Genomic DNA, 23,095 nt, shown 5'->3' on the forward strand with positions numbered 1-23,095 from the left:
GAGACAGTACAGGCTTAGATAAAAAGGTTCTTCCCCAGTCATGCTCTCTCCAGGCCTCTCTGCCAGTTATATGTGTTGAAAAGCAATAGTTTCTAAATGTTTAGTGTATTTTTTATAGATTCTTGCTTGGATTATTTTTCCAGGCTCATCCATTCAATTGAGTTGTATCAACATCCTCAGAAAATTTGAATTAATAACTTTTTAATTAACATTCTTCTATCTGTGTCCATCAGTGTTCCAAGTAGAATTTTCATGCCATTGAATATTTGCCCACTCACATTACCTGACAGATTTTTCTTGGCACTGAATTGTTTGTATAATTATCAGTTTAAAGGTACAGAGTCATGACAGTTTGTTGGTCAACCGGAACATTCCAGTTTATGATTTGAACAAGAATACGGATGAATGACTGTACACGCTTTGAATATTTATCTGCCTGCATTCCTTCCCTTTTTGTTGCGAACCTTGCATTTTCTCTCGTGCTTTCCCAACACTGGGTTTGGTGGGTTCCAATGCACTGGGTTTGGTGGGTTCCAACGCACTGGGTTTTGTGGGTTCCAACGCACTGGGTTTGGTGGGTTCCAACGCACTGGGTTTGGTGGGTTCCAACGCACTGGGTTCGGTGTTACAGATTGCTGTCTGGAACTCCATCAATGGCCTAAATCTCACTGAGACCAAAAAGGAGAAAGTCACCAATGTCACGGACTCAATGGCAAACAGGACCCTCATCGTCACCACAATTTTGGTAAGACTATATTACATAGCTTGCAGGGAAGTGTATCTTCTGGTTTTGCATACAGAATGGACTTTCAGTACCTTCCTTCTGTTGGTCATGGTAGGAAGACAGCATGTTGTCCCATTTCAGAGCAAAGTCAAGTGATGAGAGAACCTCTTCAGATCACCTATTCATCTTATCTTCTCTTGTCTAGTTTTGGTGTCTGTCACCCCCTCCCCGCTGACTTGATTGAATTCACTTCCATCTGAAATAAAGTCTCTATTCCTTTCTCTCATCAATATTGTTCTGGTCACCATCCTCCTTCCTGGAAGGGAGCATGTGCATTGTTCGTATACACTGTAATTTAAAAATGAAATAATTACCTCCACGCAGGAAAATCCATATGTCATGTACAAGAAGTCGGACAAGGCTCTGAATGGGAACGATCGCTTCGAAGGCTACTGCATGGATCTGCTGAAGGAGCTGTCAAACATCCTCGGCTTTACATATGAGGTCAAGCTGGTCTCCGATGGCAAGTACGGAGCGCAGAATGACAAGGGCGAGTGGAACGGCATGGTGCGCGAGCTCATCGACCACGTGAGTTTCCTCTTGCTCCTCTTTCACAGTCTGTTTTTATCCCCAAAAAAAACTCTTGTTAATCTAATTATGATGCCGAATTTACATGACAGCCATTTGTATATCACACTTAGTATCTTAAAGAATTGTTGCCGTGCAGCAGATGGGCTTCTCAGACTGATAATGAGGTCTTCATGACCAATTTTGTGCTGTCTGTTGGGATCCTCTTATCTCCACCTAATATATAGGAAGGCTTTTCAATTAAGATCAACAGACGAGATAATTTGCTTTGACTCTGACTGTCATGTGGCAGACTTAAGCGATCAATCAGTCAATTAGAACTCCTTTACCCTGCTGCCATTGCAGTGTTCTTTTCACGGAGCATCTAACGGAGGTTTATTGAGTATCTGCAGGACACGACTCAGCGGCACTCCAAATTGCACTCCAGATTGCGATTCGGATCTAGATAAAGCTGTTCAGAGGACGCTAGGGAAGCCACCGTAAATCATCCAATCACGTTTCAACATCAGATCGTAATATTGCAGACTTAATTTTATTGGATAATTGGATTCAATTAGCATAGATTAAAATCCAGATTATAAAAATGAATAGCAGCTGAAGACATAAGGCGCACATATGTGATCGATTAAATGTGATTGGAGTTGCTATCTGACCAGTAACAAGTGAAAGAGCTGTTTTAGAAGGACTAACACACACTGCAAATAGAGCCAGCAGCTGTGGGTCAACCTGATCTACCCCGACCCATACCAACCCAATTTTCTGTTGTTGGGACAGATTGCCGACCTGGCGGTGGCCCCCCTGACCATCACCTACGTAAGAGAGAAGGTCATTGACTTCTCCAAGCCCTTTATGACGCTGGGAATCAGCATCCTGTACCGCAAACCTAACGGTACCAATCCTGGGGTGTTCTCTTTTCTGAACCCACTCTCCCCGGACATCTGGATGTACGTCCTGCTGGCCTGCCTTGGCGTTAGCTGCGTGCTGTTTGTCATTGCCAGGTAGGGTTGGGCATGGGGGGGATAGGTGTTGCCAGGGAAATGTATTGCTGTTGGTTGGAAGGATCTGAAAAATGATCACTTAGTGTGTAGTGATTCTTTGGGGTTACATTTCATTTTGATGTAGGGGGTTAAACTTGCACTAGCTAAAATCAGACAAAGGAAAAGAATCCAGTTGGTTTAAAATAGCTAAATAGCAAGATAGGCAGACAAAGCAGTCCTTGAGTGCTTGAAGTGTTGGAGTAGTGAAAAAAAAACGTAACAATAGCATGGATCTTATGATGTTTGAGTTCTGATGCCTGCTGTCCATCTTGACATAATCAGAAATGAACACAGTAATAAAAAGTGTTTTATTATTGGCGCAGAAATGTTAAGTGGGTGTTTATAATTTACATGTAACCCCTCAGTTGGTTCTGGCAGCCTGTTTACAGTTCTATATTAATGCCTTTTAATATTTTATTAACCATGTTAATATAAAAACCTATGAGACTTTACACTCATACGTAGTCAATCTTAGCATATTTTTGCTTGCTTTCAACACAAGTGCCTGTATGTTGATGGATTCTATGATAACATAATGAACTTGCTGCTCGCAGTCAGTAGCCTGTCCAGATGTTCTGTCCTTATTCATCTTTGAGAGCCATGCGGAATATTATTCAATGCTAACCGAAATTATTGTCTTCTGAAAAATGAACCGTAACTTGGGGGCCAAATATGATAAGTTTTCAAGGGGCCAAAATCTCTTACGCGGCCCCTGGGTGTTTGATTTGCTTTCATTCTAAATCTGGGGCAACTTCTTTAGGAGGCAAGATATGCTGGTGTCTCTTGAGTGACTAGACTTTGAGGAAGATCAGGAAAATCTCATACATACCGTTCTCTAAGTTACAGAACCTGCATGATGGATGGTGACCAGCTGCATTGCTTATTCACAATGCAGTATCTCTTACGAAACCCATAGATGTTCACATTCTATAAAGTTACATGCTGAATTTGATTACTTATTTGACTATCACATTCTTAGCATCATAATTACACTATAGATTGCTTTACAGGGCAGGGTCATTCAAAAATTTTTATCTTGCAGTTAAATCAAGTTAATCGGTGTGCAGTTCTGTAACCATAAAGTAATTTAATGGTGACTGTTATATAGCTTTTCTGAAGTCATCACCAATAATGCAGCATTTGTTTAATCTCAGTCTGTGGGTGGAATTGGCAAAAATCATGTGTTGTACAAGTCGGGTTTATTTATTGTTTGTTTTGTTTTGTTTTAATCTCACAGATTGATTCAGGTTTTGTTGAAACGGATCTTTGACCTAATAATGGAGTATTTTTCTAAAATTTTCCATACGTTTGAGCTCATTTTTTATCAAGGGGGGGTGTTTATTTTAAACTTTAGTTCTGTGTTTCTGCACATTGTTTGTTGCAGAGGTAATAATAAGTAAATAATAATAAGTAAACATTGACAGTGAAAATGTCACAGACATTTAACTTGTTCTCGTATTGTGTCATACTAAGATGCACTTTCTTTTTGTTTCTTTATAAATTTTGCTATTGCAGTGTTTCAAACCACATGCCCCAGCAGTGATTTAAAGAGTATTCTTTTCTTTTCTGTTTTTCTTTCTTTCTTTTTTTTACCGCCCACAGGTTTACTCCGTATGAGTGGTATAATCCTCATCCCTGCAACCCTGACTCAGACATTGTGGAAAACAATTTTACATTGCTTAATAGTTTCTGGTTTGGAGTTGGAGCTCTCATGCAGCAAGGTACAGGGGTCACATGTCATTATTGCACACATCCCATAGTTTGCTGGAGCCTCTGAGCCGGTAAACTCCACCCACTGTTATGCCCCGTCCCCTCAACGCCCACTGTAAAACCTGATCTCCATTCCTACTGGGGCTCCCGCCATTATTATGGCTATGTGATAAATGACACCAGCCATACAGAAATTTTAAACGCCTGCAGTTTTTGTGGCACTGAGCGCCTCTGCGTTTGTGGCTCTGAGGGCTAGGACTTATGATCAGAAGGTTGCCAGTTCAAGTCCCTTAATCGGCTGAGTGATGTCACTGTTGGGCCTTTGAGCAAGGCCCTTCACTCTTACAGTTAGTCAGACTCTAGGTAGCCTTACTCTCTGCTCCTCACTTGTATGATGCTTTGGAAAAAAGCATCTGCTAAATTAAAGTAAATGTAAATAAAATACAGTGCAAGAAACACTGGGAGAACGGCTGATGCACACTGAACACCAGTCCCGCTAACATACCCTATTGACCCCCCCCCTCCCATTCTGAAACATCTTTCTGCTGTTGTCTTGCTATGTGTGCGTTTTTGCAGCATAAATGCAACACAGAGGATGCCCCTCCTGGAACCATAGCTGCACTGGAGCAGAAAGTTGTTCACATACTGCTGTATGTATGCAACGTTCTGAAAAACCCTGCATATTTACGCTCTCAGAAAAAGGGTAGATATTTGTACCTCTGCTTGTCACTGGGGCTGTACCCTCAAGGGTCTGCCAGCTATACCCTTAGCTGTACGTAAACGTACATTTTAAGGTACAGAAATGGACTCTTAGCAGCAATTCTGTACCATTGATGGTATATTAATGCTGTTTATACCATTGGGATGTTCCGCAGAGTCCATTTATCTACATTAAAAGGTACAATGACAAGGGTACAGCCCCAATGACAAGCAAAGGTACAAATTTCTACCCTTTTTCTGAGAGTGTAGCAACTTACTGCTTTGTGGCACCTGTACTGCAGGTGAACGCCTTTCACGTATTAAAGCCGTGTTTCAGACTGATCTCTGGATCCATGCTAGTTGTCATTGCTTTGTAATGTGGGCTTGCATTTACACTGTAGACCCCTTCTTTCCCCGGGTCCCAGGAATTGCCATTCCTGCCAGCACCATCGCACCCTCTCACTGGGCTGCATCAGGTTAACCTGCAGTCGTGCGCGCGTGTAGGTTTGTTAGTGTGCCTGCGGCCTCAGAGACCTACAGCACGTGACTCGGATGAGCCATTCCCACTTGCTTGGGGTTCCCCATCGTCCGCAGCATTCTATGGGATGCCGTGTCCTCCAGTTACCACTGCCTTGGGTACATGATAGTCAGCACCAACCAGATTCTGCCTGTCATGGCTTTGGAGCCCAACTAAACATTTGCAAGAGATTATGCCACAGTATGGACGTAAGTTAAATCTTTTCTGATTTGTTTTGGGGGTTGGGGTATAAAAAGAACTAGAGAATTGTAGTGTAATTTCTGACCTTCTTCACCTAGCGTCTGTCTGTGCACTTTGTTCTTTCTGTTCACTGGCTGTGTGTCAGCAGTGCTATTCAATGTGATTATCAGCATTTTTCTTTCCTGCAGAACATGAGAAAAGTCTGGCCAGGATTGGCTCTCACGCCTGCCAGTCAGCACTAAAGGGACCTCAGCAATACTGCTTCTGTCCCAGAGTGTTGCCATAGTAACCTGTTTGTTTGATTCTGAATGGTACCACCCCTGGTTCTGAAACACCGCTCCAAATCAGCACTGCACCGTGCGGTCACTTCCTGTCTTGACAAGTACCATTCCTCACATTTCACTCTGCTGCCAAACATGATGTTATGATAGAGTGCCTGCAATATGCCGCATTCCAGGATGGAATATCTTCACTTGGATGCTGCACTGCGCTGTCATTTTTGTCATTCTTCCATTCACACCGCTCACAAACTCTTATCAACTTGTTCAGCCCAGTCTTTCCTGTCTGATTCGGTGATATCTGCATGGCTCAGATGTTTATAGATTTATTTGAAGGAGGTGGGTGGAACAGAAATTACATAAGAAAACGTGAAGGAGAAAGAGACTAAGACTCAGTTTACTATGTGTATTGCCTGATTGACACGTCAGGCTTTTGCACCGTGTGCTCAGCTTGGCCCTTACAGTGCCCACACTGTGGTGCTGTGAGCTGGTTCTTGTGGGAAGCCACCAGGCCCTTGGTAAAGTCAGTGGAGCAGCCTTACTTGTGCTGTTTCTGAATCCACTTCCATGCTGTAGGCATAGCCTCATCTCCGTGACAACAGTGTGCCACAACAGTCAAAGCTTAGAACTGCGCATGCTTCTGGGTTTGGTGTGATTTGAGGCTCATAACTAATGGACTTACATGACAAATTAAGCTGGCGAACGAAGCTCTCAGTCATATTTCAGTAGTCCAGAGCTATAGCTCATTATTGAAGTTCGGGGAGAATAAAATTATTTGTTTAAGACGGCAATCAATCACACTATGGCCCAACAGATGGTGAGCTTCCTGACCATTCAGTATGCAATGCATGAATTTTTTTCATTGGAATACTTGCTACCAAATATGCCAACCCTTGTGATACCTCCCCCTGTATGTAACTGAATTTCCAAAACACTAGTGGTATGTTTGAACCTTGTGCTTTACTGGGCTTCATGTTTTAGATTAATTCCATAGAAATATGTGACCTAGATGGACATGGCTTACGTGCTGTCATGAGCTTTGCAGTGTGTTTGTGCAGAAAAGACCAGCAAGCCTGGGTTTCCCTGCTCACAGCACTCACAAAACTGACATCCCGTGTAAATGATGACTGAAGTAATGACGGCAGTGCCGAGTCATTGAACACATGCTCCGATAGGATGAGGGTTCTTTGGCGTTATCTGGAATATGACTTAGGCTGTATTATGAATCATGTCAAGGTTGTCGTCAACATCTCACCTTAGTGAGATTAGAGCAACACTCATAAAACTGTAGACAACAAAAAGACAGCGATAAATCAAGACGTTACAGCATCTTCATGGCCTTCCCCCCTGGTGAAAACTGCCATTGGTTTGGGCTCGACCTCCACACAATCATCTCCATGCAGGCCCCAAGCTATCAAATCATGACTTCATTATACTTAAAGTAGAAAAGGATGACGTTGCCCCAGGGAGACTGAGATGATGTTCTGCTGTGCCTTCCTTCTTGCCGTGTGTCTAACTGGTTCACCTTGCTGCTGTTGTGACAGGATCAGAACTGATGCCTAAAGCTCTCTCCACCAGAATCGTTGGCGGCATCTGGTGGTTTTTTACCTTGATAATAATATCGTCCTACACGGCCAACCTGGCCGCCTTCCTGACGGTCGAGAGAATGGACTCGCCCATCGATTCAGCTGACGATTTGGCAAAGCAGACTAAAATCGAGTATGGTGCTGTGAGAGATGGTTCCACCATGACCTTCTTCAAGGTGAGCCTAATGTTCTCTGTCTCATAAATCAAGATGGGTGTAGGGTGCATATTCAAGGGCTCATGTCCCTTTTTCCCAATTTCCAAACTTCACTCAGTCTGTCTGTTGTTGTTTGTGAGATGAGACCACCAATGACCTAAAGTCAGGCTTCCTCATTGTACAGCTCTGGAAAAAACTGAGACCACAGCAAAAATTTTACTTTTACTCATTTCTCAATTTATGGGTATGTATCTGTGTAAAATATACATTTTTTTGCAAACTGCAGCCTCGCTGTCCCCTGCTTCCCTCCCGCCTTCCCATATGGGTCTTCAGTCCTATTTCTAGGAGGCTGTTATGTATTGTCCTACAGTGCACTTCACACTGCTTAATGTATCCCATTCTTTTTGAGGGTCACTTGAGGTCATCCGCCAATTTATGAGACACTGTCGGATAGGTTAACAGTCATCTCTGGCATTAGAAAGTTGCTTCCGCCCTCTATCTGACTGGATTTAGTCACTGCCAGTGTCTCCTCCTTCACCTTATTCTTGTGTATGATGCCTTAGAAGCCTTGAGCCTGGAAGCAGCCTGCCTCACAGTGTAGCCTCTGCCAGCAGTGCTGGGGACCAAAACTCACTCAGTCCACATATAATCTAATGGAGAACTTTTCTCAAAATTTTCTTGAAAGCAAGTCCTGTGGACTAAGTCAGTATTGAAAATTGTCTCATATATATGATTTATATAACTATCAATATTACAAGCCAAAGATCAGACCTTAATTCGCGCAATTAAAAAAGAAAAGAAAACAAAAAAACAAACAAGTGAAACTTAGGCGTAGGAATGTACGCCTGTAAACTTGTAGAATAGATTCTTTTATCATTTTTAAATGCAAGCTTGTCATTACAATGTAAAGCATATATGTTGAAATCCAGGGGTGCCCAATCTTATCCGCAAAGGGCCGGTGTAGGTCAGCTGTTCAAACCCAGGTGTGAGGACTCTTCAGCCAATCAGTCCTCTAATTAGTAATCTAATTAGGAAGTTGCAGCGAAAACCCGCACACACACCGGCCCTTTGCGGATAAGATTGGGCACCCCTGTTGTAATCTATGCTGGGCTTTTCAGTGCCGTAACATACTTGGTAATATTTCTCTGCACATGGAAGCTGTTCAGGCAAAGCCAGACGTGTGTATTCTGCTTACCTGTATTTGTATTTAGCTAGTCAGTTTTGGCCCAGAAAGTGACTCAAACTCTTCTCATCTCATCTGAAATGCAATTTCACCAATCCAGAGCCTCTGCGTTGGATTTAGCAAACTCTGTGATGCCTTGCATTATTATTTTTTTAATCCATATGTCTGCTGCGTTTATAGATTTCTTCAAGGTCTTTTTTCCCCCACTCCATCCTCACCGACATTTTATTGCATCTCGGTGAAGTCACACGGCCGCTGGTCTGCCGCATACTTCACTGTTAGAAAAAGCGAAGGTTTTGGCAACTGAGCCAGACATTGTCACAGTCTCTCGGACAGCAGCACTGGGCGTCCCTGTGATTGACAGCGGTAGAAAGATTATTGTAATATGTAGAAGTGTGTGACCGTGGGTGTACAGATGACAGCTTCACTGAATATGTTGCCTAGCCCAAATCCCATTCGTTCTGAAGCATTTCAGAGCATTATCTATGGAGATTACTTGCCCATATATCTTAGAGAACATGGACCCTGGAGGACAAATGATATCAGCTGGCAGAGATTTGCACACAACTGTCCAATTTCATCCTCTTGAGAAAGAAACCTGTCTGTCCGTGATGTGTTTCGCGTTCAAGGGTGTTTGTGTGCATGAATGATTTGCTGGGTGTAAGTATATCTTGTGGCAGGCTGCCGGAATAGAGGCGTATAGGAAAGCACAAGTTCTTGGAGTCTCGCCCCAGGAAGGAAGTGTTCATTAGAAAATGTGAGCATAAGGGTCAGGATCATCGCTAGGATCTTAAGATGCCCTGGACATAGGTGCTGGCAGTTGCCTAGTTTTGAAGATATCAGCCGTAGAAATGTCAGGCTTCTCTCGAATATAATGGGACTGAATGGCGTTCTGTGTGTTCAGGCTGGTAGTGCTGCCCAATGCATCATTTGCGTCAGCATGGCCATTGTAGGGTTACAGTTGGGCTAGAGGCAATACCAGAGGCTTGCCAAGCCTTCTCTGAGGGAGTCTTCCTTTTGGCTGCTCAGGAAGCCTTCCCAAAAACAAGCCAGCTGGAGCCATTAGTGGAAGCCAGACAATGGTGGATTAGGGGAAGAGCAGCTCCGGACAGCCGGTCTGAAACAGAGATGCTGAAATTTTAACAGGTGGCTGCTGTCCGTGGTGGTGATAGAGATTATTGGCCACCTGTCGTTTGTCTGGAGCGGCAGTAGCGTCTGGGTTCTAGCAGCAGTGTTGTGACGATATGCGTGTGTTTATGTTAAAAAAAAATTTGGCTTAATGATTTAATTCGTACCTGCTCGCGTAACTTTCAGAAATCCAAAATCTCCACCTACGAGAAGATGTGGGCGTTTATGAGCAGCAGGAAGAACACAGCCCTGGTGAAGAACAACCGTGAGGGGATACAGAGAGTCCTCACCACGGATTACGCGCTCCTCATGGAGTCCACCAGCATCGAGTACATCAGCCAGAGGAACTGCAACCTCACCCAGATTGGGGGCTTAATCGACTCCAAAGGCTATGGTGTTGGGACTCCCATTGGTAAGACAGTCAGAGGGATTAGTCAGACTGTGGTCCTATGCAATGCACTGTTGAAGTTCTAGAAAGACAGCTATTTTCCTTTAAGGGATTGTTATGAGGTATTAGCAAATGACCTTCCACATGGCATTGCAAAGTTAAGCTGTAATGGAACTTCTAGAGCTCAGACTGCTAGTGATGAACAAAACAACGCTTCATGAACCATTTGCTGAATTTTTCGACCCCACTAGATGGTGCTCTTGGTTTGCGTTGGGGCATGGTTTGCCCCTCTTTTTAACAGATAGTACCATCTACTGCAGTAAAAAAATATATCAAATAGTTCATAAAGTGTCATTTTGACCACCACTACACGCTGCTACTTACAATCTCTTTTATGATATTCTGTTGGTGTTTCCCGACGCAGTCGCTGGGGACTCCCCCGACAGTCCGTCTTTTGCTCCTTCCCAGGTCCAGGTTTGGACAATAACTGATATGTAGTTATCAGTAATAACTGATATGAAGTTGGTGTCCATGGAGTTTCGATTCTAACTGAATTTTGTTCAAGATTCCAAGATTCCTTGATTTGTCATGTACATGGCAATACAAGTACAACATGTCGCGAAATGGATGCAATAAGTTTACTCACTGTTTCTCCTCTACCTTTTCAATATGCGGAGATGGTTGTTGTTATTTCAAGGAGCAGATAGGGTTCTCCAGACCACAAGGGTTAGCAATGTCAGCAGGGTGGGATTGGTCATTGATTTACTCCTGGAAGAGCATTTGGGCAGGTTTAATATCCAATCGATGACACTATAATGAAACAATTAAGAGGTGGGTTAGAAGGAAAATCAGTAGATAGCAGTAGTTGGGGGCCTGGATTCCTATCCACCAGGTTCTAGGATGTAGGTTAACTTACTCTGTGTTGCTGTTGACTCCTGTGCTATGCCCCATTGTCTCCAGGTTCGCCCTACAGAGACCAGGTGACCATTGCCATTCTTCAGCTTCAGGAGGAGGGGAAGCTACATATGATGAAAGAGAAATGGTGGCGAGGCAACGGCTGCCCGGAGGAGGACAACAAGGAGGCCAGTGCCCTGGGCGTGGAGAACATCGGCGGCATCTTTATCGTGCTGGCCGCCGGTCTGGTGCTCTCGGTGTTCGTGGCCATCGGCGAGTTCGTTTACAAAGCCAGGAAGAAGACCGATGCGGAGGAGGTGAGTGCCAGTCAGCCTGCGTGGCTGAGCAAGTGCTGAACACCTCGCAGGAAGTTCTCAGGGCAGGAGAGGAGCATCGATGCAGTACGGCGTCAGAACAGACGTCACTTTAGGAGTTGCTCAGTGTGTAGGTGGAGAGAATGAACGGAAATGGGAAATTTTGCTTTATGTGGCCAGCAAAGGTGGTATGAAGAACTGTATTATCAGACAAATGCTGTGAAAAGTTGGTAATCTTGGATGTTATTTTTTAAAAAAGAACCCTAAAATTTGTTTTGTGGGAGTTTGGTTTAGATTGCTAATATTTTGACAGCCACTTCACTGCCTTAGCATGGGTAATCTTTATATCTTGGATGCTTCTTTACCTGAATTGTGTATGTTTTGTTTTGTTTTGCACACAGGGTTAGGCAGCAAAAGCATAACACAGCGTTAATCAAATCTACTAATGATAAGTAGTAATTTAGGTCAGAGAGATCTGGACCTGTATCCAGTAGATCATTTTCCTGACCAAAATAAGTGAGTCCAAGAATTCTGACAGCTGTTATTCACACTTCGAACTATTTGTGAAGTTGAAGGTGATGGTTTGCACAGCAGTGTTGTGTAAACCACCCCATATCAAGGTGGTTGTTTGGATAATTTTGAGTGTACCATGATGGGTCAAGTACCATTGTTTTTCTGTATCTGATGCTTTTTTTCAGATAGATTAAGGCAGTGTTTCTCAGTCCAGCCTTCAGGGACCCCCAGACAGTCCACATTTTTGCTCCCTCCCAGCTCTCAACACACCTGCATCAGGTATTCGGGATTCTTGATTGTTTGATTGTGTTTCAGATGTGTGGAACCTGGGAGGGAGCAAAAATGTGCACCTTCTGGGAGTCCGCAAGGACTGGGTTTCGAAACACTGGATTAGAGGTTATATTTGTCAGATGTCAATGCATTATTTTTTATTATTTGTTTGCATATGTTTGATAAATTTTTTTTGTCATGACCCTTTGCCATTCATTTCATATGCAAAGGCCTTTTGTTTTGCTTGTGATGTACAGCCACAGCGATCACATAGGCCCCCCTTTCGTATATTCCTCGGACACATACTGTACCTGTTGTCGGACTTGTGGGACGCGTGTGGGAAGCTTCTCCGAGATGATGTAATCCTCTCTCTATGCTAGTTCTCATACTGTCTGTGCATTTTGTTGTAAGGTATGTCTGAAACCTGCTAAAAGCTTACGTCGTTTCCCCCTAGTTCCTCCTCTTTCGTATCTTCTCTTTTCTCAGGCTGTGAGGTCTAGGATTTTCAGCCTTATATATTTAAAATGATGAAAGAAGCTTGTGAGAGCTTTACTAACACAAAAATGTGTTAGAGCAGAAAGAATAATGATTGGTTCAGAGAGGTAACCAATCAGATTGTAGAAGAGGTGGATCCAAGTAACTAGAGGAGGCGGGACCAAGACATCTGATTGTTTGGTCCCACCTCCTCTAGTTGCTTGGAGCCACCTCCTTTACAATATGATTGGTTATCTCACTGGACCAATAATTTATTGTTCTGCCCTCAGAATATTTTGAGCAAGTAAAACTCACATGAGCATAAAAGTAGCCCAGCTCACATTGCTGGTTTTATCCGCTGGGATAAACCAGAATTTTTGAAAAGTATTTTTTCTCCAGTGCTCTCTTTTAGACCAGGGTCATGGCCAGTTAAATGATTGCCAGCTACATACTGTAGAAATTACATTTCATGGCCCCTGTCTTAAGCTGGCTTGTTCTTACACTGTCAGGAATTGCTTTGTTTCATAATAGCATGAAAACTGCAAAACTGGAGCCATTTAATTTGAGAAACGAGGAAGGACAGCTAGCCCCGTGTTGATATATATATTCTTGTTCTCTTTGACTGAAACAACAGTAAATAAATTGATTTCTGAAATATGAATATAGGAAGTCTTCTGAATCTCCGCAACCTAAGGTTGTCTTTGCGAATGTCAATGATGAGCGTCCCAGTCCAGATTATGGTTCAGATCTAAGTTGTGCCCCACTTGTCGTGGGGTTGCATTCTGATGAACACATTGCAAATTGAAAATATCATAAGATGAATATGACACCCTTGAGTGTCTAGCAGACATAGTGGGCTTGGTATAATTTGGTAAAACACAGAAAAACAAAAAAGTAGGTGAGAGCAAGTTTGGCAGCAATGGACAGCCACCTGTAGTGACACCCGCGGAGCTGGGGGTTAAGGGCCCTGCTCAAGGACCCATGGACACGCAACTATCATGCCAAAGCTGGGCTTAGCTTAGCCCGCTTAGCTTAGCCCGCCGAGCCACGTGATGTTTATGCTTGCAAGCACTACAGCGCAGGGCATATCGCATAAGTTTTATGGTTACTGAATATGCTTCGTACACCGTCGTAAAGATGAAATGTCGTAAGTCAAACACCATAATGCGAAGAGAATGTATATCGTTTTGCAGAGAAACAGTGCTAAAAGGCCAGGGTATCTTGGCTGGCTGTAGTAATAAAGCTTCTCATTAGCTCCATTTGGGGCTTAGCTTACATGAAAGGTGACCTCTTTTTTCAGGGTCCAGCAAGATGAATCACGGACTCAACATTGAAGTAGTGTTGAGAAAATTGAGGGAGAAAGAAGATATGTTTTCCAGCTTTAATGGGATATGCAACTCTTTACAGTATAAGAAACATTTGCAAATGATAGTGACATCTTGCAGAGTACCGGCTGGGCTATAGGGGGCAAAAGAACAATAGTAATGCAGAGGCTTAAAATGTATCGCTCAGCTGAGCCGCCTTACTTTAGCGTAGGCTAATGAGTATGTTAGAAATGCAGCCTATAAAACCGAACTTATCATTTCATACTGAATTTATATAAAACTGAACTTGTAATTTCAACCTCAGACCCAAGCATGTAGTAATGGGTCTGCAGCATTGCCCTGTGAAATGATTGAAACAAAACAATGAACCGCTAATATATTTTTAAAAGTGCTGTGCACAATTCCAGGTGATATCCCATTAAAAAAAGACATATTTTCCTAAGACGAGTCGAGCTATAAAAGAATAATCATGTCTGATATCTAAAAATTAAATTTAAGGGACATTTTGAATGCAGAAGACCATACTGCAGTGGTTTGAAAATGAGCTGTGTCTTTTTCCTGCAGACGTTGCTCTGCTACATTTTTTTGGTAGGTACAGTACTGTGGAAAAGTCTTAGGCAGTCAATGATGTTTAAATGATCTTCAAGTTGGTGTAAAACTATATTATGTCTTCGCCGTTTGCAGAGACCATCCAGTACACCCATGTGTTTTTTTTAATCGACCACTACCCAACATTGTTTGGCTAATTAATAACAAATTTAGTTATGTAACAAATTAATTAATTAATTGAGCTGGTGGACAAATTAAACGAATATGTGGAATGGCTGAGGTGCCTCTGAGGAGAGGTTTGGGAACCATAGTGGTGTTCATCTAGCCATCCAGCAAGAGCTCGATAACCTTTTGGGTAAGAAATTCTTGTGTCTTTTTATTGTGTTGCTGTCAGTTTTCATATGTTCTAATAATATATTTTTTTCTGATCTCAAATACACTGTATAAATAACCTTTTTTGCCTGCCTATGACTTAAGTCCTAAAAATGATTGATTGATTAGAAAGTGTGATCAGTAGTTGAACAACTTGTTTTAAAACCTTGACAGAAGCTGAGACTGAAGATTGGAAACCCTGGAAGTTATAAGAATGAACACAAGATTTACTTGTGTTTAAAAATAAATAAAACCAACTTAAACTAATCAAATCGATTTGATTTGATTTGAACAAAAACTAAAGGCAAGAAAATATTTTACCCCCAAATTGTTTAAGGGCTTTTCACATAATTGCAAATTGTTTGAACATGTCAGATGGAAAACAGAGCACATTTCACATTTTAATCGTAACGATACGTTCTAAAATTAACTTTAAAAATGATTTATTCGGTCATGCTTTGTTATTGAGATTAAAGATTAAGGTTTACATGAAGGAAACTGTCAGGCGTGAATCAGTGCTGCATTGCGGCCAGAGTGGGATTTTCCCCTCAGATTCCCTGCAAATCCCCCCCTTAGGTCTGCCTGCAGGTCACACACATGCATCACCGACGGCGATCTCTGGGGTAGGTATCAGCATGCACATATCTATTTTAGCAGGCTCTACAGAGCTGGCAGGCTGGCGAAGCATGCAGCGCCACCAGCTGGTCGCATTGATCCTGTCAGTGGAACGCCCCGAGCTTCTCCCTGGTGAGAAATGAAAGAGCAGAAAGATGATTTGAACTTTTTGTTTCAGGGCCCTGGGCATTTGATATAAACCTGTCTTCCACAAGAGTTTAAATGAATTGCTTTTTGAAGTATATATTGAAAAGCAACTAGCAAACATTGTTTCTATCGTTTGACACAAGAATCGGAATCTATTTTCTGATATGACATTTATAAATTCCTGGACGCAGCCCAGTCGTATCACACATGGACGAACACAGAAAACATTTACTTCATAAAATTCCAATTTACGCTCGCAAAAGAGAACTCTTTTCTAGTGGGCATATTTCTGCTGGACCTAAAGTAGAGAATCGACCACACATCCTTCCCCTCATATCTGCAACATACGGAGGAAAGAATGATTTGGAGCCGAAAAAAGTGAGGTCTGTCCCGAAATGTAGTAGCATATATCATTTGGGCCAAAAAACTGCTAAAATGTACATTTTTTTCAAAAAAGAAAAAAGGCCACCTTAATGGTTTAAATGACCAATAGAAGCCATACTGAGTTTAGGATTTTATTTTGACTTCAGACTAAATTTAAGCTGGGGAAAAAATCAGCCATTTCAAACATTATTATTTTCTGTATAGTTTTTTTTCTTAAACCACACGGCAACCTAATTTATCCCAAATCATTATTATTATTATTATTATTTTTTATTACTATTAATGTTGTTCTTTTATTTTATTATGATGCTTATTATATACCTATATAAGTTGTTTGTTATTGTAATATATTATTATTACTATTCTAAGCTGTTCTGCGCTGGTTACTGAAGCCGCCATGTTGTCTTTACCAGTGCATTTCCTTTAGAGCCGTAATGGAGGAGCTGGTCATTCCCATTAGGTGTCACAGCCTGACAAAGAGAAAGTCACGAGTCAAGGGACGACTAGGCCTGTCGAGTACTTGCCCGTGGCATCCAAAACGCACTCTGAGGAACGAAAGCATGACATAGACTGCGGACATGCTGCTCTCTGTCGAGGGTGGAGGGCTCAGCTTCCATATCTGCACTCCATACTTAAAATATCTGTATGCGTTTCTTTTTTTTCTTTTTTTTTTATCTTTTTTGAACTCTGCCTGTGAGAATTTAGGATGCCCCCTTGGCAAATAAGAGTCTTACTTCTTAATGAGGTGATTTCAAATATATTTCTGATGACTGGATGAATATGAAAAAAATATGTTTGTATGTGTGCTGTCAGCCCTGTTATGTGTTAATCTTTGTTTCCTGTGATGTTTCAAATAAACAGGTTTACAGATTTTCCTGAAGCTTCTCTATGGTCTTTGAAGTCATGAGTGAATGCAATCAGTGGTCATGGGGAAAATGCAAATTTTATTACCAACATGGTATATAAAACGGAGGCCTATGCAGTTTTTTTTAATCACAGATACAGACGAGTCTTGCCAAATGCGGACAGGTTGGTGATCCCTGGTTTTACCAATGTCTGGGCACCATTTTTTTTATTGAATGAAACGTAGAAAATCTTGAGTCATCCACTTGAATGCTAGTCAAAATCTTAACAGCCGTAAATTTACTGGGATTAATATGTTTAATGAAGTAACGAGTTACTGTGATTATATAAAGTATGCACACACGGAGTGACAATTCCTGAAAAAAGAATTAAGTGCATATTTCTTGCTTTATCATGTATAATAATGTACATCTTCAACATTGTCAATCTCTGTGAGAACTTGCTTGCTAATCAATCAGCAGTCACAGAAACAGACGTACGCTTTCTCTGCAAATCAGCCCCTAGCACAAGGATCATGCAAGAAATGGGCCTGTTGAAGACAGCTTGAGGTAACATGACCGGCTGAGCTGCATGGCACATCATTAATATCCCTGCTGTGCAGTGACGCCATCTCCTCCTGCCAGCCTCTCCTGTTTTGATTGCAGGTGACTCTGATTCAAAACTAGAGATCACGGCATCTCCTTTCATCTGGGGACTTCTGTGATGACTCTGCCTGTACTTAACTTGAATAGCCTGTGGCATGGTGGTTTAGCACTGTTGCCTTGCACCTCTGACACCAGGGTTCAAGTCTCTGCCATGGCTCCATCTATGTGGGGTTTCTGTGTTTGTTGCATTTAGAGACAGTTGTTTTGTGATTTCCTGTGTATGTAATATCTGGCTAATGTATAATAACGAAACACCCATGTTCTCCCCGTGTTGTCGTGGGGTTTCCTCCAGGTACTCCAGTTTCTGCATGTGTGAGTGAATGGTGTGTGAATGTGCCCTGCGATTGGTTGGCGCCCCATTCTGGGTTGTTCCCTGCCCTGCATCCCTAGCCTCCGGGATAGGCTCTGGACCCCCTGCAACCCTGAATAGGGTAAGTGGTTACAGAAAATGGATGGATGGATTGATGGATGGACAGATTAGCTTTGAGTGTGTTTAAAATTTCCCATACAAAACATATAGTGGTGATGGTTTTTAGCCATTGCTCTGGAGATGAGAAATCAACTAATCCAGAGTTTCCCAACCCAGTTCTCGGAACCTGCAGACAGCCCACATTTTTATTTTCTCCCAGCTCCCAACATGCCCGTAGCAGGTATTCAGTGTTCCTCTTTGGCCCAGACCTGGGAGGAGGCAAAAAAGTGGACTGTCTGGCTGGGATGGGAAACACTACACTAACCTAATGTGAAGTTTCTGGGCTGTTACAGAACTATGGCCTCTATTCTTTCCACACTGTCAATGGCACAGAAGCTTTTATTTTCTTCAGTGCATTATCTATATAATGAACTGCATGCCATGGTCTGTAATTCTCCACAAAAGCTTAACTGCGCCCCACTGCATTCGCTAACAGATAGAAGGATGAGAGCAGGCAAGAGCTTCGAGAGCTTGCCGTTGTCTCGATGATGCAGCTCTGCTGGAGTGTAAAGATCTTCCTGGGCTTGGTTTAGGATTGTAGAAGCCCCTGAAGGAAGTAAGGAACGAGAGAAAAAACATTCAGGTAACTTGATTTTTGTTGAAGAAATCTGCCTTTCAGACAGCTGTGATGTCCTCTGTTGTATACGTATCTACACCTAGGTTAAAAATATAACTGGGCAGGGATCAGTGACACGCAGCAGTACTATTTGATGGGTTTGTACATACACCTTTACTGCAAATGGAAAAAAGTTGTGTTTCGTGCCATTTCAGTACTGCTGCTAAACTTTCTTTACAAAAGCAGTGCCCCTCTCTACTGTACATATAAAGCCTTCATTGTCATTCTCACACTTTTTAATGGCAGGGTCCTCAAACTTTGCACAGTTGGTCATGTGACTGCAGTTCAAGGCTCAACAACGTGGAGGGAGCTTCCAACAGCCAATCAGATTTCACTCATTGACTACAATGGCAAAATTTAAATTGCTGCCATTCTCACATGGATGATGGGTATCCCCAAACTTTGCACAGTTGGTCAATGGATGACTTGTATGTGAGCAAAGTAAATGCTCACATTGCCATATTAGATGTATGTATTGAAAATTCAACAGGTTGGGACAGTGTTTCACTTTGTTGTTAAATATAATACTTTTATTAATTTTTCTTGAATAACTGAAATGTATCCAATGGGTGTCACGCACATCGCCCATCAGCACTGGGGCAAAAAGAGACACTTCCTGCATCTGGCCCTTGTCGTAATCTCCAGGCCGGCCGTATCCATCACCCTCACCTTATGCCTTCTGCATCCTGCAGCCTAGACAGATGTTTCCAGCTCCTGAGGTTCCTCAATGACTTTCACTCTCTACCTCCTTGACCTTGTCCTCCACGGGCAATTAATGTAAGGGGTGCAGGGCAGTGGCTGACAGGAGTGAGCTGAGACATGGGCGGGGGGGGGGGGGGGGTATTAACGAAACCTGCGAGAAATGGATCTGAGCTCAGCCTTTGAAAATGAGACCATGTGACTATCAGATGAGACAGGCCATAAGGAAGACTAAGGAGAGAGAGATCCAAATACCTATATTAGATGCATTTCTGAATATAGTGAGCCACCAATCAGTGCTTGTTTGTTTCTGGCATGACTTCAGGTAAGTGAGTGCTTTGCTAGTTGAATTAAAACATTAAAATATTAGAAGAGAGATGAAACTTCAACCCAGCACTGGAATATTTGTTTGTGAAGTCAGATTAATGCCTACATAGAAAATATAGGGAAATAAATGGGGAAAACTTAAAGCTTTTTGACAATCTCATGTTGTAATTACAGCTTAAGGGTTTTGGCTATTTTGATTAACTCTGAGATTCTTTCTGAACCCCAGTAATGCCATTTGCTGGAGTTTAATCTCCACCCCCTGCGGTCTTAATATTAACTCTCCATAAGGATTTTTTTCTATTCTTTCATGAATGAGGTCATGGATTATGGTGCTGTGCCCCTTGATATTTACCTGATACCTTGATATTCCTCTTTGTTTTTTCTTGTGATACTAAATCTGTAATGTTTCTAACCTCAATAAAATAATAGTAAAAGTCCTCGGAACTGAACAGACTTTAAATTGAATTGTTAGAGATGCAAACTAGTAAAATAGATATATGCACAGAGAGCTAGATTTGATCATGTCTTATGAAAGTGCCATTTAAATGTTCTTGATTCATATTGCAGATGTAATAAAAAAAATATATCATTACTGCAAATCATTGCAGCTATTAACAAGTTCCACTATGGAATGCAAGACTGCAATGTTGTCCTTCCACACTTCACAATCTGACCGCTAGAATGAAGAATGAAAAAAATCTTCGTAGAATGATACAGGTATATTAATTAAGTGGAAATTTCTTATAGTGATCACGTCTGTCTGGGTAAAATTGATCAGTATAAGCGGATGATCATTATGTACAAATGTAGTATACAAATTATTATTGATCTGTGTATAATTCAAATACGCTATAATACAGTCCAGTACTGTGCATAAAATACAGCTGCTTGTAGTTTCGCTGCTGCATCTCGGCGACTCATTTTTTACAGTTTATCATAAGCTTTGATGAGTCTATATTTGTCACTGAGAGAAAATTACTTTCTTTTTCCTGTCATTTTTTCTGTGCATGCAGCAGGTAGCTAGCCAGAAGTAGTCGGGTTACGGTAAGGCAAAGTGAGGTTATCGAAGAAAAAAGGGATTAGCGTAGTTTTAATTCTTTGTGTATGTTGTCATGTACAAAAGGACCCAAAATGAACACTGTAAGTGGACTACTTGATTACTATAAGCAAACTATTTAAACAGTACTTGTACAGAAATGATTCTGTTCCCAGATTGTTGATCCGTACAAGTGATTGGTCACTATAACTGTGTACATGGTTTCCTTTCTTGGAAGGACTCAAATGATTAACTCACTATATAAACCCACTAGATAAAATTTTAGTTAAAGCAGCAATTGTGCTTTGGCTCTCGAACCACCAGCGCCATCATTGTGTAAGATATCCTGCTATGACCATGTTCCTGGCAGTTAAACTAACATTGAACTATAACAGATTATTTTACTTTTGAGATTTACTTTTTATTTCTTGTCTTCCAGAACTCTTTGTATTTTCCCATTTTCCCTCTGTATTTGGCAACATGTTAAGGACATACATATGAGTATGAATATTAGGTGCCTAACAATATTGTAAGAGAAGCATGTATGTTTAGGGGAGCAAGGGTTCAGGGCTAATTTAAAATCAGATAAAAATTTCTACAGGCTCCACTACAGCCATGTCACCGCCTGGCCCGCCTAGCCCGTGTGCCTGGCGCCTATGTCATTTACCTGCCTGCCTAGGTCATCTGTCTGCTCGCCTAGGTCACCCCCCACCTGCAATCTCCCTGCCTGCCTATGTCACCCCATACTCACCTACGTCATTTTCCGATCCGCCTAGGTGGACAATATAAAAGATAAGACAGTACTCCATTCTTAATAATTTTAGATTGCCTACAACCACATTTATGTCACATTTCTATGTTCGAGTTAGAGGGACGATGTCGACGGCACTCCTGTCGGTACAGGAAACTGTCAACTTGCTTGAAAACCGTCGTATCTATTGAACCGCAGTGACATCTGGTGGTGAAAGTAAAACCGGAACGTAAAATTTGTACGTAGCCTATGTAATCGAGTTGATTCTTTGGAGATCGTTCAACTGAAAGATTCATTGTTCTTTTTCCTTGCGCGGAAATTATACATTGCATGACGGTGTAAAGGCTATTAATATTAGTAAATAGACCTACATTTAAAAGATTTAGTGGTTACTAGGAATAGGGAGGGGAGAGGGAGGTCTCGGCATCCCTGCTTAGACTGCTGCGCCCGCAACCCAGCCCTGAATAAGGGGTGGAAAATGAATGAATGAATGAATGTATTATTGTAAAACGTGATGATTTTTGTTTGGTCTTTATGTCCTGAAGTGTCCATTGAGGGCTAGGAAAAATTATCTAGGCTAGTACATTTGTACTGAACTAGCCCATTTGGATGGTAGCAAAAATTGTGAGGGTCCACATAAACATTTCACACAGTGCTCAGCTCATCGATCGGCAGTTACCTATGCACTTTGTCCTTGTCGCCGACATCGACTGATGGATGTTTATTCTCAGCTTTTGTTTCCTGTGCCAGTAGTTCACATCAGCACGTTCACATTGAGTTCACATATTGAGTTTGCACATTTTCGTCTGGCGGGTTGGGAGCATCGACAACTGATGGAGAGGGGGGAGCATGGGGCGCCGACCTAGCAATTGAAGGTGGGCGCCAGGAGTGGGGGCAGGGGGTGCCAGATTAGCAATTCCAGGGGGGGTCACGTAACAAATTGTAGAGGCGCCTACCTAGCATAACAACTGACTGTGGGGTGGGGGGCTGGACTAAGCAATTGCAAGGGACATTGAGGGGGGATGGCAACATAGCAATTGGTAGGGGCGGCTGCGAACTTAGCCATTACAGAGGGGCACCGTCTTAGCAATTGATAGGGGTGCCGGGGGGGGGGGGGGGGGGGCACCATAGCATGAGACAGTGAACCACCACATCTGGCACCTTAGCATGACACAGTGAACACCACATCTGGCACTGACAATAAATGCCACATTTAAGTTAATGAGGGTTTCCACTGGAATCAATATCATTGTTTTTCATTGAATGACATTTACCCACTAACTTGTCACTTAACCAAAGCAACAAGTCACTCTCTCAAGGGGACATCAGCAAGCACCCCATTGATCTGGGTTTAACCAATATGCTTTTATACATGTGTAAGTAAATAAAATGTCAACAAAAACAAAACCCTATAGTCTCAACAAGACCTGTGTCATCACCATAGTGATGGGTGATACAACCTAAAGCATCGCATATGACATAATAAAAGCTGGTGGGAGCCAGACTCACATTGTAAAACGTTTATTACATAAGCAGAAGGTTATAATCAAACTGATGAGGTCATAAAGCTGTGGTCCTCAGTGACGTTAGATTTACTACAAATATTTACTGCAAATGCTCTCTGTTGGGCATTTTCAC

The 23,095-nt window shown here is 42.2% G+C and overlaps 1 protein-coding gene across 7 annotated transcripts in view; it reads left to right on the forward strand.

Annotated features, from left to right (window-relative positions):
- The window catches only part of grik1a (glutamate receptor, ionotropic, kainate 1a), a 37,090-nt gene extending 20,205 nt beyond the window's left edge, over window positions 1-16,885 (forward strand). The window contains exons 9-17 of one of the 7 annotated variants that reach the window (XM_023805360.2): window positions 632-745; window positions 1,109-1,312; window positions 2,087-2,310; window positions 3,952-4,070; window positions 7,299-7,516; window positions 9,993-10,218; window positions 11,155-11,405; window positions 15,560-15,652; window positions 16,465-16,602. In XM_023805360.2, the coding sequence (XP_023661128.1) occupies window positions 632-745; window positions 1,109-1,312; window positions 2,087-2,310; window positions 3,952-4,070; window positions 7,299-7,516; window positions 9,993-10,218; window positions 11,155-11,405; window positions 15,560-15,619 (1,416 nt within the window). In that variant the 3' untranslated portion in view covers window positions 15,620-15,652; window positions 16,465-16,602. Of the gene's footprint in view, window positions 1-631; window positions 746-1,108; window positions 1,313-2,086; window positions 2,311-3,951; window positions 4,071-7,298; window positions 7,517-9,992; window positions 10,219-11,154; window positions 11,406-12,100; window positions 12,810-15,559; window positions 15,653-16,464 lie in introns of those variants that run through there. The other 6 variants (XM_023805361.2, XM_023805359.2, XM_023805362.2 and 3 more) reach the window with 6 other exon arrangements.
- The last annotated feature ends 6,210 nt before the right edge of the window (window positions 16,886-23,095 follow it).

This window comes from Paramormyrops kingsleyae, chromosome 18 (genome assembly GCF_048594095.1).
Source record: "Paramormyrops kingsleyae isolate MSU_618 chromosome 18, PKINGS_0.4, whole genome shotgun sequence".
Taxonomy (NCBI): Eukaryota; Metazoa; Chordata; class Actinopteri; order Osteoglossiformes; family Mormyridae; genus Paramormyrops; species Paramormyrops kingsleyae.